Genomic DNA, 15,144 nt, shown 5'->3' on the forward strand with positions numbered 1-15,144 from the left:
ATCTAATATATATTGGAAGGATTACATACTTGTGGTGTTTCAAACAGCATTTCTCTCTCATCCACAGTGATCTTGTAGGTGCAGGGCTGTGGAGCGCCAAAGAAAATAATGTGCTCATATTGGAAGGTCTCCAGAGGCTTGGGCTCTCCTCTCTTGTAGACAGACACATTTTCAGCACTCACACTCAACCAGAGATCATGAGGAAAACCTCCTTCTTTGCACTAGAAAGACCCAAACACAGGAAGTTATAAACATCATCCAACGTGTGCAGTGGGCTGGCCCACGAGAGACGCGCTGATCTGATCTGCTGGATCAGTATCAAGGCCGATACCGACCTTATTGAGTGGATTGTGTATCAATCAAAGACGCATAAACTTACCTCGACGTCAAACAGTGTGGATCCATATCCAGGCCACTCCTTGATGATGGTCATGTATTTGAGCATAGCCTGGTGCTGGTCCAGACCAGTGAGTCGGGACCACTTCTCCCCGATGCTCGCCCTGGTGGCAGACGTCTCCTCCTTTATCCACATCTCCAACATCTGCTCCTCCTCCATGCGCTGCTTCTTCATTGAGCCCGTCTTCAACCCCCGCCGCAGGGTCCCGTCCAGGAAGCTAGTCCTCCGACGCTCCAGAGTTTGGCCTGACCCTGAGGCGCCACCCACCTTGGTGAACTGGAGGATGCGATTGCGTAGGCGGCCCACGGGATAGATGTTTTCCAGACTCCAGGTGACTCTCGCTTTGTCTCCAAACAGAAACTGCAGGCGTAGAGCAGCCAGGTGCTGCAGGGTCTCCTCACGGGCAGGAAAGTGGCCCCGGGTCAAACTCTCATGGGCCTGAAGGAACAGCAAAATAGTTCTCATTCATCATTAGCACCGACTTGTGATTGTAAAGACTCTCAGTAAGCATAACAGGATGAGTAAAACACACCTGCTCAAACATGAACGCAAACTCCACTCCTTCTTTAGGCATGCTCTCCACATCCAAGAAGCAGTAGAGTTTAAAATAGAGTTTCCATTGGCCTTCATCCTCAGCTTCCTCACTGCCAGAAAGTCTGGTGGGAAAAGACACAAACCTGTCACTTACATATCTATATTTTGGTCCTTTCTTGATATTAGGTATCCTAAGTAACAGGACCCTGAATTTATAATAATATTATTACATATAACATGTGATCACGTGTAACATACCTTTCAAATTTAGCCAAAACATCAGCCACAAGAACTCTGCTTTCCACAGCTCTGTCAATAGTGTTGTTGTGTTCAAATAGTGCAAACATGTTCCTGCTGTCCTCCATAGCCAGACCTCGGATTAGCTTCTCCACCACCTGGACAAAGCAAGCCAAGATAACAACGTAGTATGTATTAGTATGTCTCCTTCTCTTGCCATGTTAGAAAACTAAAATATCTGTATGAGAGTTTGTGTAAACTAATCACAGATATCTTGCAGTGGAACATTTAAAACAGCCTGTGTAGCAATGACTAGAGCTTGCTTACCTCTCCAGCGGTGGTGTGTGAGTTAATGGAGATTTTGCAGGAGCCTCCTCCATGGCAGTACACTGTGGTGGTCATTTCCTGTCTGGTAAGCAGTGCCACGATTTCCTCTTGAGAGGGAACAAACTCTCTGTTCTTGGTCTTCTTCAGAGACTCACCGATGAAATGGGCAAACATTTCAATCTCTGTACCAGGGAACAGCTCCTTAATCCTGAAAATATGCAAAGGCAGTGAACTAACAGTGTCAACTCGTCATAATCTGTGACCATGGATTGTTATGAATTATGGCGTGTGTCCAGAAATACACTGCACCTTTTGAGGTGAAACTTGAGGTAGCGTAGGATGCCTCGGCTGGGCAGGAAGGTGCAGCACATACAGGTCAGGAGATGCCAGTGGGCGCGATTGGCAGGACTGTTTGGGTGCGGGACATGATTGGTTTGTTTGATCAGCTGACAGTAAACCTCATCTCTTAACGGCCTCAAGTCTTGACAGGTCTGAAGGATTCCCTGGATGATTGGGACAGGGTCTGACACGGCCTCCATCTCCTGCAGTGAGTTGAAAATCTTCACTGCCTCATCCTGCAGGCTGGTATAACCCTTTTCCTTTTGCACTGGGACAGAAGGACAGAGAGAGCATTTAAATTCCAGCCAAACCATGACAATTATTTTTAACTACAACTATTAGAACTAGTTTCTGTACTTTATACCTAGTAGTGAATAAATTATATCAGATCGTTTGAAATTTTTCTAAATTCTTCTAACAGATAGAGCTGCCAGTGTGTGGGAGGCTATTCATTTTAAAGTTGCAGCCTTCTTCTACGCATGCAACGCTGTAGAAGTGGATCACACTGAAAAGTTCCTTATTTCATTATTAAAAAAATAAAAAAATAAATAAAAAATAAAAAATAAACGCCTGTAGGTTTTTTCCTCTAGCTAGTGAGCTTTTAATGTTGTAAAATTGATATTACGATAGGAGGAAAATAAGAATGACATAAACAAAAGAATACATGCATTCAGATACATGTTACTGCAACAACAAAAGATCTGAGTACTTGTATTGTATTGTACACCCAACCATGCAAATAGAACATTTTGCACATTTTGTCAGGATCAACAGAAGTCAATAGCTTGCAAACAGTAGCTGCAGCCACAACACTCACAGTGGACGCTGACATCTCCATAGGGCAGAGGTAGAAGAGGGGAGTGCAAAGGATGCTGGGTATATCTCAGGATGGGGTTCCTCCAGTATGTCTGCTCCACAGCCTCCACGTTCAAACTGCTCTCCTGGACAGACAGAAAACTGGCTCAGCGATCTCAAAGTAAAGTGGTCATGAATTATCAACAAAGTAGAGCATTCTAAAATAGGCGGAAGTTTGTATTTAAGTGAGTTAATGAAGTCAGTTTAGTAAATATAACGGAGTAAAGCTATGAAACAGCTATATGTGAGGAAAAAAAGGTTAACATAAGTGTTTTGAAGCAGGCAAAGCCAAGACTTAAAGAAGATCACGGCACACACTCAGTGAGTAGTACCTCACTTTACTACATTGTGTGTCCCTGCCAAAGGTTTGCATGACTGAAAAGAATTGGAGTTAAAATAATATCAAGATGTTAATGAAATGACACGCAAAATTACTTTAGTGATTATTATTTAGTGAGACACATAAAGTCAGACATTGCACACAGACTAGCAGTTATTCATATGGCATTAGTAACTTTACTACAACAAAGGGAGAAACAGCCAAATTAATCCTTTAATACCTTGATGTCCCTGATGAGTTGTTGTGTTGGCGTTTCAATGGGAACCTTGCTGTCTATTGCTCCCTGTATGGCATTCGCCCACCGCATGGCTTCATTCAGCATTTTGGTGTGAAGACGGTAAGAATGTTTACGTCCATGGATGATTATATTCCAGTAACCTGGGTGAGCAAGACAGAAAGTAATAAGATGCTAAATGACTCCCTGGAAGAGCTTAATACAATTTAACAAATCAGACATATTTCCCTACATAATGCTCAAACCTGAAAAATTAGCAGAGAAACCTTAAGATAAGTATATTTCTGTTGCTCAAGATGACTGAGAATAATGTTGACCATAAACTGACCAGTGTCCTTGAAGACCTTCTCATCTGGCTGCACCACAGAGCAGAGGCTGTTGAGGACCAGAGTTCCCAGTTTGGAGGTGCTGCGCTCCGACGACTTGTAATAATCCAGAGAGGTAGTGGTAAGAACAAACCAGCGCTTCTTCAGCTTCAGAGAAGTGCTTTTGGATCCAGACTTCATCTCTTTATGCAGCCAGCCTGAAGGAGGATAAACATTATTGTTAATCCTTTTTAGTATTTCCTTCTCTCAAACAAAGTTGTGTGTCTCAACTGACTGACCTCTGACTAAGAACTCCTGTCCGTCAACCTTGCAGTCTCCCTTGGATTTCTGCAGCAGGCCGATCCAGTGGTGCATCTCCTCAGGTGTGTCCGTGTTACAGTGGATCACCCGGTTAGCCGTGATGATCACAAACGAGTTTGGTCTGTGGAACAGAACACATGAACAAAGAACACGTGTTGTTATACCATGTACATGCTGCCATACCACTTAGACTGCAGTTTAAGAACATATTTTAGGATTACTGGTCGTTCCTTACCTATCAGGGTTGTCTGATGCACAAACAGAATCAATCAAGCCCACATCTAGTGTGCCCTGGACAGAAAAGAGGGGTGAATTTAAATGATTATTAGCTGTTCGCCCATTTGTAATTAGTATTTTCCTTGGTGGGTTTTCTTCAAGGGACACTCAAGTGCTGGAGTTGTAGAATAAGTTGCATTACATTTCCACGATTAATACAGAGCTAACTTACCCTGATACAGTAAACATTGCTACCTGGTGCTCCAAGCTGTTTTATTCTAAGAGTGTGATCCACTATTTGATCAGAACGACCTAATGGCCTGATGTGGTTTAAGGCGACTACCATGAAATGTAACCTGTGTATGACAAACTCTTCGTTTGAAAACATACTGACCCCTTAAAGGGAAACTTTGCCGATTTTCAAACAGCTTTGTAGCCTGGTTGACACCAGACCCTTCTCAGTTGTAACTGAGAGTGGGTCTGGGCAAGCTTCATTCACAGCTCATTTCCAAAGGGATGTCACCAACGGACGCCGCTCAAATGCCTCTGGGCGCAATTGGATAGTCCTTCAACCAATCAGACCAACGATCCGGGTGACGAAGCAGCTACAGCGGCATCAACGGGTTGCTGCGCTTCGGTGGTCGTCATGTTGAATGTAAACAAAAAGTTGCTTGCCGTCGCTGTGCTATCATCATCGTGTAAAGCCCGCCTCAACGGTTGTGATTAGTGCCTCAATTTGGAAAAATTGGAAATGGGCTTGAATGGGCTCTTGGCCAGACTGACTTCCAGAGCAAATCTCAAATTTGCCGGAAGTTCGTCAGGGTTTTCCCAGGCTAACAGCTTTGTGTCATTGCAGATGAAAACAAAGCTGGTTGAAATCAGAAAAGTTTCCCTTAACAAAGTCGTTTGAAGGGAAGTAAATGGGTGTTTATACTATGTTGGTTATACTGTACATATTTGTCATCTTATTTCTATGTTATGTGGCTTGCATGATTGTCTTTCCATCATTTTGTTATTGTCCATAAACGTCTATAAAAATGAACAATGATACACCAGTGTGCGCATTCTGCTTCTTCAGCTTAAATAACTATATGACCCAAATCTGGACTGTCATACTTTAGCTGATTCAGTTACACGCTTCATCATTACGGCTGAAAAATGTATTTGAGGCTGGGGCCCCGGCAGTAGAGAGGTAAAACAGCACTAACCACTGCATTCTTTGGGTTGGCCTGTTCATGGTGCATCTCCACGAGCTGCTCCGGGCTGACGCTGTGGACCCGACTCAGCACATTGAACCAACCACTGGATGGGGTCAGAGGGAGTTCAGAAAGTAAAAGTCAGCTAACATGTAATTGAAAATTACAACTTCCACTGGCAACCACAAGGGGGGCTTCATTTCCACACATCACTTTTACAGAGAGACGATGACAAAATAAAACTCTGCCCAGTAAACTGCCAGTTTATTGATGATTTCTATACAATATGTGGTTATAATGTACCTGGCATCTTCTGGGGACTCTGCATAGATGTGGTAGGTCCTCTCCTCAGTCACAATATTCAGTGCATTTTCCTTCTCATGATTGTCCACTATCTCTCTACAGAAAGACCCAGAGTAGACCAAACCTTAGTGAACCATATAGTGTTCTATTTCTTTGGAGTAATAATGATTAGACCCCCAAAATAAGTGAACAAATGAAAGAAAATTAAGACTTTTAACCCCATTGACTGAGAACAGGGTTGTCTTACTTGGCTGTGCGGATATCGATGGTTCCTTTCAGCTTCTCTTCACTGTCGCTTTCAAAGTACATGAGCTTTGACTCCCGCAGAACAAACCAGCGCATCTTCCAGTTGCGCCGAGACAAGGTAGACATCCCTCCTCCTTTCTTGTAAAGCCAACCGGATTTGAGGGAGTCCTGCTTGGCCCGAAACCACATGAAGGTCTCATCCTTCAGGACACACCAGCGACGACGCCACGGGATCATCAGACCACCTGAAAGAGGGAAAGGTGCAGAGAGCAGAGAGAGAAAGAAAGGATGTTTATTCATTAATGTTTAATGTAAAATCTTAATATGATGGGACAGACATTCACACACATGTGCATCCTCTGGAAACGAAACACACAATACTCGCAAAACAACAAAAATGAACAACATTTAAGAAAGATATACAGTAATAGTGGACGCTATAAGTACTAGAACATAAAAAAAAGACAGCAAAGAAGCAAGGAACAAAGAAAGCATGTTTGACATTTCTAAAACTGATGAAATAACCAGACAAGCTGTGTTCAGCTGTGCAGAAATCATCTGCATGCCTGCTGGGCAGTGATTTGGTAAAGCTACTCACTCTTCATGTAGAGGTAGCTGTGGAAGTATGGAGGCCCACTGCCATTCAGCAGATTCACTCTCCCATTGGAAACTTCCTCATCTGTGTCCACATAGCCATCGTTGTCCTCATCGCTGTCAATGAACTGAAACAGAAACACCAGCATTTATGACGATAGATGTCCTCCATGAAAATACCTTGTCCTTCACGAGCAATTTATAGAAATTTAAATGTTTAAATTATTTAATTTAAATTCAGGAGGAACTGTTTTTCTTTTTCTGAAGACTGCAGGCAGTCAAGAGTCTTCATTTTGCAATTTCAGAACTACAACCAGTGCCCAAAATCTGTCTGACCTTGTTGTGAGTCACTATGTCGTCAATCAACCTTGCCATAAAACAAGCAAATACAGTACACACCCACACAGCCACACACACACTTGCACATACGCACACACACTCCCCTCTTTCCCTTTGACATTTTGCTGATCTGACCGTTTTAGGTCTGAGCTCTCTGCTTGACTTGCAGTATCTGGGAATAGATTCATATGCTCATCAGCAGAGCAAAAACAAATAATTGCAACAGTGTTTCACTGTGATTTTAAAATGAGCTGAGCCTTTTGATATGAGGATGAGTATTCAGGCTCGCACATGTGCACACAGAATTTTGGGTATATAGTTTAGGTGTTGAGTCGTGGGGAAAATAATATACCCAGAGGAAAGATAGGTGTGTGTCAGTGTATGTGAATAATGGCTTAAGTTAGAATGGAAAATGCAGCAATAATAATTAATAATTAATTAATTTGAGGGCAAAACATACTTTAAAAATGCATAATATTGCGGTTCAACTGCAAATACAGTCACTTTTTTTGGTAAACAATGATTCTTCTAATGATTACCCATCTGGATTAGATCTGTAGCATTTGACAGAAATAATTCTGAGCCTGTTAGTTCTCACCGAGTCTGAGCTGCCTCTGAAGGAGTCCAGGCTGTTTTGGGTGCAGGAGGATTTTCGCAACACCTCCTCATCTGTGATATGGCCGTCATTGATGCTAGCACCTGAGCTCCCATGAGCCTCCTCAAACTCCTCCTGGTCGTAGTCCGACTCGGTGTCTGGCTGGTTTGAGTGGGAAGGCTCCTCTCTCACAGGCTCAAAGTCTGACCCCCTGCTGGCTCTCTGGCACGGCCGCCTTTCTCCATTAGTGACTAGAGAAGGAGGTCTGGAGGTTGGGGAGTCTGTGAGAGCAGGGGCATGACTCAGCCCGTTGGGGGTAAGTGGGGAGAGCTTTGCCGGTGCAGGACAGGAGGCAGAAGAAGGGGTGGCAACTAGTCCTTCTGCAAAGGCAGGCGGAGGAGGGGGAATACTTTGGAATACTTCTTTGTCCAGAGGAACCGCAGCCGGAGGAGGGAAGTCAGGCAAAGGAACGCACTCATCCTCAGCGTGGAAACCCTCGTCTACCTCCTCCTCGGCCAGAGGGGCTGTAGATTCAGTCGGGTCGTGGAGGTTCTCCTCACTCGAGAGCGATGGCTCTAAACCACCAAAGTCCAAGAGCTCCAGAAACTCAGTAGCCACACGGGAAGCTTCCTTCTCCAGTCTGTAGATCTCAGCGTCTCTCATCTGCCGCAGCTCCTCATGGGAAACGTCTCCGAGAAGGGACACGCCATCTTCCTGCTGCTTCTGCAGGCGCTCGATCTCCCTCTCCAGCCGCAGGATCTCCTCCATCTGACGGCTCTCCTCCTCAGAGGTGTGACTGTGGGACAAAGTCTGGGACAGCTCCTTCTGTAGACAGGACGAGGGAAGAGGAAGAGACATAGAGTGTAAATTTAAATACTTTATGCCACCACATTTACTCATATTGTGTTTTGTTATGTGAATAACAGTTTTTGTTAAGGAATTACCTTCTGACAAACACCATTTACCAGCAAGTTCCTAAAAAACGAAATAAAAAAAATTTGGGATGACAAATGTGCAGATGAAGGAACTATCCAAGTCATCTGATCTTAATAAATGCATCTTCAGCATATCACAAAGAGTGAATGACTCTACCTTTTCTCATCTGCTTTAGCTGCCATTTTCTGCCCTTCCTCTTTCTCCTTCATCAGTCTTAGCTCCTCCCTCCTCTTCATCTCCTCGTCCATGAGCTTCTGTCTCTCCTCTTCCTCCCTCTTTCTCTTTTCCTCCTCCTCCTGTTGTCTCCTCTCCTCCTCCAGTCTCCTCCTCTCCTCCTCTACTCTCTTCCTCTCCTCCTTCTCTTCTCTCCTTTTCCTCTCCTCCTCCTCCTCCTCTCGCTTCTGTTTCTCCTCTTTGAGCTGGCGGAGGAGGGATCGGGCCAGCTGGCCTCTGTGATGTTTCTGCAGGATGATGGTGGCAAAGCGCAGGCGCAGGAAGACACGTCTCCAAAAGTGAGCGCGGTAGTTCTTCTGGATGGTGACAACGCTGGACTGAACCCTCTTATACTGTTTCCTGATGAGAAAATCGAACACACACCTTTCGAATCAAGCACGGCCCCATATTTAATCCAATGTTGTGTCACCACAAACATATTTGTGACGTTGGACAGCACTGCATAATCTCTCTCAGTTTAAATAAACACACTGGTAAGAAAGCCTGTGCATTGTGAACTGTGCAATGTTTAGAGTCTGATGAGCTTGTGCTGTTTCATTGTGGCCGTGTGGGCTGTTGTGCTTAGCCCTGTGACTAAGCCCTGTCACCCACACACTGCACATGCATTGAATACACACACATATAAACAGCGTGCACACACAAATACATGTGACTTGATGAAAGGACCACACACACACTGCTCTGACCCTTAGCCTGGCGTAGTCTCCACAGTAATCACTCCGTGGCCTCTGACTGGTCTCAGGACAGAGATAATGTTACATATAATAATACAAAGGCTTTACTTGTGTCTTTTGGGAACTTCCCTTGCCTCTGTCTTTAGTATGAGCGGCTGTGAAGTGAAAAGGAACTCACAACCTGAACAGTGTCATCAGTCCCATTATACTCTCCCAACAGAGCCTTTCAGAGGACTGTATATGGTCCTATATGTTGTAGCACGCAAGTGCAATTACATCCCAAAGGGTGTCTGCATGTGCAGATTTTGAAACCACCATAGTGATGGATGTCCTCCTGTCTGACAGGCAGAGTGGAGAGGTGGAAAACATGCTGCTCAGGCTGAAAAGACTGAGATTTATTCAGTGAATAAAAACAACATTGACTGTACTGCTGATTGTGTACCAATAAATTAAAGCCTTGCTGATGCTCACAGATAACTATGTATGTCCAAGGGTGGTTCAACTAAGGGGCATGATCTGTACATCACCCCATATCATACTGTCTTTTCAACATATATCAGTCCAAGTACATTGCAACATCCAGAGTAGATAAACCATAACATCCAGTTTCTCCCTTTTCTCACCTTAAGTTCCTTTAAGGTTGTTAAAAATCATTTAATTCCTCACTGTCTGAACTATAAGACGTTTACACAAGTCAAATATTCCATCCCAGGACTTTTTATGGCTGCACCATTTCATCATATTATTCTAGATGTCTTGTACATCATTCTATGCACATTTCCCCAACTGTGAAAGAACCAAAGAAACCTGCACACTCTCGGTCACTTGTACTCACTTTATTAATACCATTTTTCCCCCCAGACATTCAAAATAAAAATGTACCTGATACATTTTACCAGATGAGGGTCTGAGGGCTGAAACACTAATAATAAAGTGAGACCAAGTGATCCACAGTCTTTCTCAATCAGACTGTATGAGTCCACACAGCTGTCTATACGTAAGACTTTCTGGAGTGCAGGAACTTTGTAGTGAATTTTCTCCAAAATTCTGCATGACATATTTGGTATCAGTGAAAACTCTGGGATCTTGACTAGACTTTTTTTTTTTTTTTTTTTTTACTTTTTTACGTTATGTGGATTTGAGAAATGTACAGCATGAATTTGTAATGACAGACTCACCAGTGAGTCAGAGTTTTATGAGATGATTTATAAACCCAGATAACACACAGACAAAAAGGTAAACATGTGTGCAAAGGCTTGTAACTGCACCCCTCCCCTCTGAAAACCACACACACAGGCTGTACACCTCTATTACAAAACAAACACTGACAACTGTCGCTGCCACTCAGCCCTCCACCCCTCCTCCACACTCCACCACTCACCTTGCCACATAGCTGAGGATGTGGGCGCGGATAACCATGCCAGCCCTGCGCCGCACCTCTTCCCTCTGCTTCTCCAGCCTTTGCTCCAGGGCCTCCTTCAAGAACACCTGCGGGACGAGCAGCGCCACGGCCGAAAGGGAGTGACAGAGACAGAGAGACACAGACAGGGAGGTTGGGGAGGGTAGAAAACAGGATGGGTTAGTTCCTCTTCTTGGTAAGGCTGCAAAAGAGGGCCAACCGAAATGTAAAGGGCCCCTGTTGTCTGTTGGCAGTACCCTGTGCCCACTGCAGAGGAAGCTGTGGTGCAGTTGAGGCTAGCAGGCTAGCTGCTCTCCCTGACTGCAGAGCAGATCAGAGGGGAAAACTGGCATGGGGAGAGCAGTGTTGCTGCTAATGCCGCTGCTGCAGAGCCTCATTGTGTTCAGGCGTCCTTCCTGAGCATTTTCCTGCTGCTGCTACCACTGCGTTTGTAGCTCGACTGACGTGCAGAGAAAGAAAGGCACAGAGAGGGAGGGGAGCGGTAGGGAGAGGAGGGATGGAGGGATGAGGGGGAGGGATGGTGGCTGGTGTCCAGATAGAAAGCCACACCCCTCCTTGCTCTTATGAAGAAAGGAGAAAGAGTTTAGTTAACCCTTTTCTCACTCCCGAAGACTATTTTTCAAAGTTGGTTCCGTCTCTGAGGGACATTTGACAACCTACAGCTACTCCTAGACTAAAACACTTACAAGAAATGAACATAGAACTGAAACACGACATTATGAAACATAATCAGATTTTGTCTGTCTGACCATGTAAGCAGCAGCATATCTGGCTTTATGTGATAATGCAATATCTGTTGCTAGTCTGGAGGATCAACTGCTTCTATAAAGGGGGCGGGAGGGGGGGCTTAGAGTGGCTGTGTGTGTGTTTGTGTCCCAGATGTTCCACTAATCAAAGGATCCCACAGCTGCCCCTGCCTGCCTCTGTAAAATCTGTGAGAGGAGGAAGCTTCCTCTTCATCCACATCCTTCCCTTGTCTGTAAAACAAATGTCTCGCGAACACACACACACACACACACACACACACACACACACACACACACACACACACACACACACACACACACACACACACACACACACACACCCACACACACCCACACACACACACACACACACAACTTCACCCAAGCCCCTAATTCTGGGCAACACACTTCCTCTGCACACAATCAGCACGTATATAATTACACACAGATTGTTTCTCCAAAGGAAATGTAGCCCCCTTCTGCCTTTCAGCCCCCTTTCCCACAACCCACACTAAATTTCCCTGAGCCCAAAAATATTACGCTGCCATCAAAAACACAATCATGTGGGTCTTAATTTGAAAAAGCCTCTTTCTCCTTCTTTTTCTATGTATGTAGAGTGTAAAGTGCAACAGTCATAAGAGCAGAGGCAGCCAAAGGTCAAAGTGCTGACCCTGGATGCATAATGAAGTTTAACCCATACCCACACAAAGGAAAAAAATATCTGTTTTCTCTGAAGTCTGTAATACACAGTGACTCCAGACATTCATACTGTGTGCATGTGTGAGAACTTTAATATAGATAGGCATTTGCACATTGGTGGTTATGCACCGGTTATATACTTATACAGAACCAACACATCAAACATGTTTGGTCTCTATGTATATTTCAGCATGTGTGCAGCTGACACTATTCGTAGTGTACCAGCCAAATGGGGTATTGCAACAAAACTGCCTAACAAATTTGAAACGTCTCAGTGATTTAACGGCTACGGAGAAACCACAACTTAGAACAGGAAGTAACAGTGGGACTGATTTCAAGAAAGCCTATGAAACCATTTTATTTATATCCTTTTTCTGCACTGCAGAGGCCATCTATCTATGCTGAGTTCAACACAACGCAACAAGGTTTTGCTCTCCAGATCAAACAAGTCATTAAAGGTTAATCATTCAAAAGGGTTTCGAAAGGGCTTTGCTCAAGGGAGTTGATGATTGTTTGAAATAAAGAGACAGAGAGAAAAAGAGAGAAAGAGGGAAAATATGTGCTGTGTTGCAACACATGGAGATCATAACGCTATGATAACTTTTCTAAAAGATGTATGACTTTCCCCTAACCTCTGCAACGCTTCATCACTGCCTCCAAATCACAGCAATTTAGTTTATTAAATCAACAGCTCGACGAGTGTCAAGAGGCTAACACTTTTCCAGCTACATTAAGGCTGCCTCAGGATTAGTGTAAGCCCCTGCGCTGGGTTACAGCAACAGTTGTTGGTGTCAGTTTTTTTTTTTTTTTTTAGGAGTAGCCATGTAACTCTGTGGTTGTCGGCAGGAGAGCAGAATATTGACCACAACTGGCCAGAAAAATCTTTGGGGCTGAGTCACAGTTGGGGCCGTCCAAGCCGTGGCACACATTAACAGCTTGGGAATGACAGCAGTTCGACTTCTTGAAAAATAATGAGTCCCAGAAGACACCACATTGAACCAATATGCTATCAGGATTTTCTGCATGAAATTGTCTGTATCCCATCCATTTTCCCTGTGATTTCTGACTCATTGAACATGTTTTGAAGAGCATGTAGAGACTGACTGCAGAGTACTGCAGAGTCTATCTTACAGGAAAACATATCGTTGTTTGTTTGCACTTGTGTTAATCACATTGTTGGGCCAAATATCTGTTCACACAGCCACATTATGTGGACTCTCGTCCCATTTTGGAGACAGAATGCTGGTCCCCCGCAAAGTAAAACATTACATTTTGGGGTTAAGACTTTGTTTTTTGGATAATGTTGGGATACGGTTGAAAGTTAGGTTAAGGGTTGGGGCTGGGTTTGGGTAGTGGTTACATGAGTATCCAGGGCATGTAAGTAAATCAACGAAATGTCCTCATAAGTGACAAAAACAAGTCTGGACATGTGTGTGTGTGTACGTGGTCTACCTTTGTCTTCCCCAGTTTCCACTCTGTCTTGGCTCTGTCATGAAGTGTGAGAAGCTCCGAGCAGCTCTGCTTCTCATCGTCTGAGTGGATTTTGTTCTTCAGGATCATCTTATACCTGTGGAAACACACGCGCATACACACATGCATGCGCGCGTGCGCGCGCGCGCACACACACACACACACACACACACACACACACACACACACACACACACACACACACACACACACACACACACACTTAGAGAAACAGAACAGCAGAAGACTAATATTGGGGATTTCAGCACTTAAGAGATTTATTTTTTATTTGGCTTTTGGTTTGTTTTTTAGTTGTCCAACATAAATCCACCACTTTTAGGTGACTCATCAGCTTTGGTGTGTACAGTATTCTGTTGGTATTTTGCTGACCTGCTGTAGAAGTCCTTAAAGGTTCTACGGACGGGAAATCCGGCCCTGCGGATCTTCACAGTTTCCAGCATCCCAGAGTATCTCAGCTGGTTTAGGACCACATCAGGATCAAACTGGTTGGCCTTCTGTAAATGACAGACAACAAAACAACATAAAAACTACAAACACCAAAATGCCTATTCCATTCCTCTCAAACGACAACAACACTAACAGTTCTATGCTTCATCAAGATAATACCTGATATGCATTAAAAGTTGACCTGCATACAGGCCTTATTCAGTAAAATACATGTTTTGGTAAGGAAGATATGGGACGGCTAAACACTGCAGGCAAAAAAATGTATAATCTTCCACTGTTGAGCCCACACACCTATTCAAATCCTCTTACTGCTGAGTCACATTAAATTTGAACTAAAAAAGTAAATTACAATGGAGAGTGCTATCATTTTACATTAACAATCAGGTTACTGCAAAGAAGTACACACGCCATCACAGAGAAACCTGAACAGTGTTGAGCAAGACCTTGCCAACCGGGTAGGCCTTTCTTTCTGGAATAATCAGCTGCATTGTTCACAGCTCTGTGTTACCGATGATCCTCAGGTCTGCTTATAAGAAAAGGATCTGTGATGTCTGCTGCCTCACACCTCTACACAGGCTGCCTGATCGCTCACAGGGCTTGCACGAAGGCCATTGTCACCCAGAGGGCACACAGCTCTGGATAAGCCCCAAACAGGACAACAGCATTCCCCAAATGTGTCAATCTAATTACAGGCTAATGCTACTATGCATGGAAACAGACACACTTGGATACAAAGGCACGCTTGCATGTGTTCATGTTAACAATCAAACACACATCAACACATATACGTGCACGCCTCTGAGCTCTGAACTCTGCTCTTTAGCAAAGGATTTAGGCATGTTGACTTGTTTGAGTGAAAATAAGCTGGCCCTTCCCTCAGTGGCGTTTTTTCCAAGGAGGGTGGATGCATGTAAATCTCACAAATACATTGTATACATGTGCGTGTGTTAGAATGCGCGCAATCCTGTCATTCTGCAGGATTAACAGAGGCATGGCTTGTTCCATCTTGACCGAGCGAGGCCAGGTGAGCGAATGCGAGGCAGAGCAGGCAACAGGTGAGAGAGGAAGAGGGGGAGAGAGGAAGACAGTGCAGTTTCCATACTACTAAGTAAGCGAGA

The 15,144-nt window shown here is 44.2% G+C and overlaps 1 protein-coding gene across 1 annotated transcript in view; it reads right to left on the reverse strand.

Moving 5' to 3' along the window:
- The window catches only part of myo10l3 (myosin X, like 3), a 53,564-nt gene that overhangs the window by 1,837 nt on the left and 36,583 nt on the right, over positions 1 to 15,144 (reverse strand). The window contains exons 20-40 of the mRNA XM_036004283.1: positions 13,949 to 14,073; positions 13,541 to 13,655; positions 10,605 to 10,711; positions 8,472 to 8,888; positions 8,324 to 8,354; positions 7,383 to 8,204; positions 6,450 to 6,573; positions 5,853 to 6,096; positions 5,606 to 5,701; positions 5,315 to 5,408; positions 4,126 to 4,181; positions 3,869 to 4,011; positions 3,593 to 3,787; positions 3,250 to 3,407; positions 2,652 to 2,775; positions 1,805 to 2,102; positions 1,496 to 1,703; positions 1,190 to 1,326; positions 930 to 1,053; positions 380 to 835; positions 30 to 221 (exon numbers count right to left, since the gene is read on the reverse strand). Of these exons, the coding sequence (XP_035860176.1) occupies positions 30 to 221; positions 380 to 835; positions 930 to 1,053; positions 1,190 to 1,326; positions 1,496 to 1,703; positions 1,805 to 2,102; positions 2,652 to 2,775; positions 3,250 to 3,407; positions 3,593 to 3,787; positions 3,869 to 4,011; positions 4,126 to 4,181; positions 5,315 to 5,408; positions 5,606 to 5,701; positions 5,853 to 6,096; positions 6,450 to 6,573; positions 7,383 to 8,204; positions 8,324 to 8,354; positions 8,472 to 8,888; positions 10,605 to 10,711; positions 13,541 to 13,655; positions 13,949 to 14,073 (4,266 nt within the window). The remainder of the gene's footprint in view (positions 1 to 29; positions 222 to 379; positions 836 to 929; positions 1,054 to 1,189; positions 1,327 to 1,495; positions 1,704 to 1,804; positions 2,103 to 2,651; positions 2,776 to 3,249; positions 3,408 to 3,592; positions 3,788 to 3,868; positions 4,012 to 4,125; positions 4,182 to 5,314; positions 5,409 to 5,605; positions 5,702 to 5,852; positions 6,097 to 6,449; positions 6,574 to 7,382; positions 8,205 to 8,323; positions 8,355 to 8,471; positions 8,889 to 10,604; positions 10,712 to 13,540; positions 13,656 to 13,948; positions 14,074 to 15,144) is intronic.

Source organism: Sander lucioperca, chromosome 8, assembly GCF_008315115.2.
Source record: "Sander lucioperca isolate FBNREF2018 chromosome 8, SLUC_FBN_1.2, whole genome shotgun sequence".
Lineage (NCBI taxonomy): Eukaryota > Metazoa > Chordata > Actinopteri > Perciformes > Percidae > Sander > Sander lucioperca.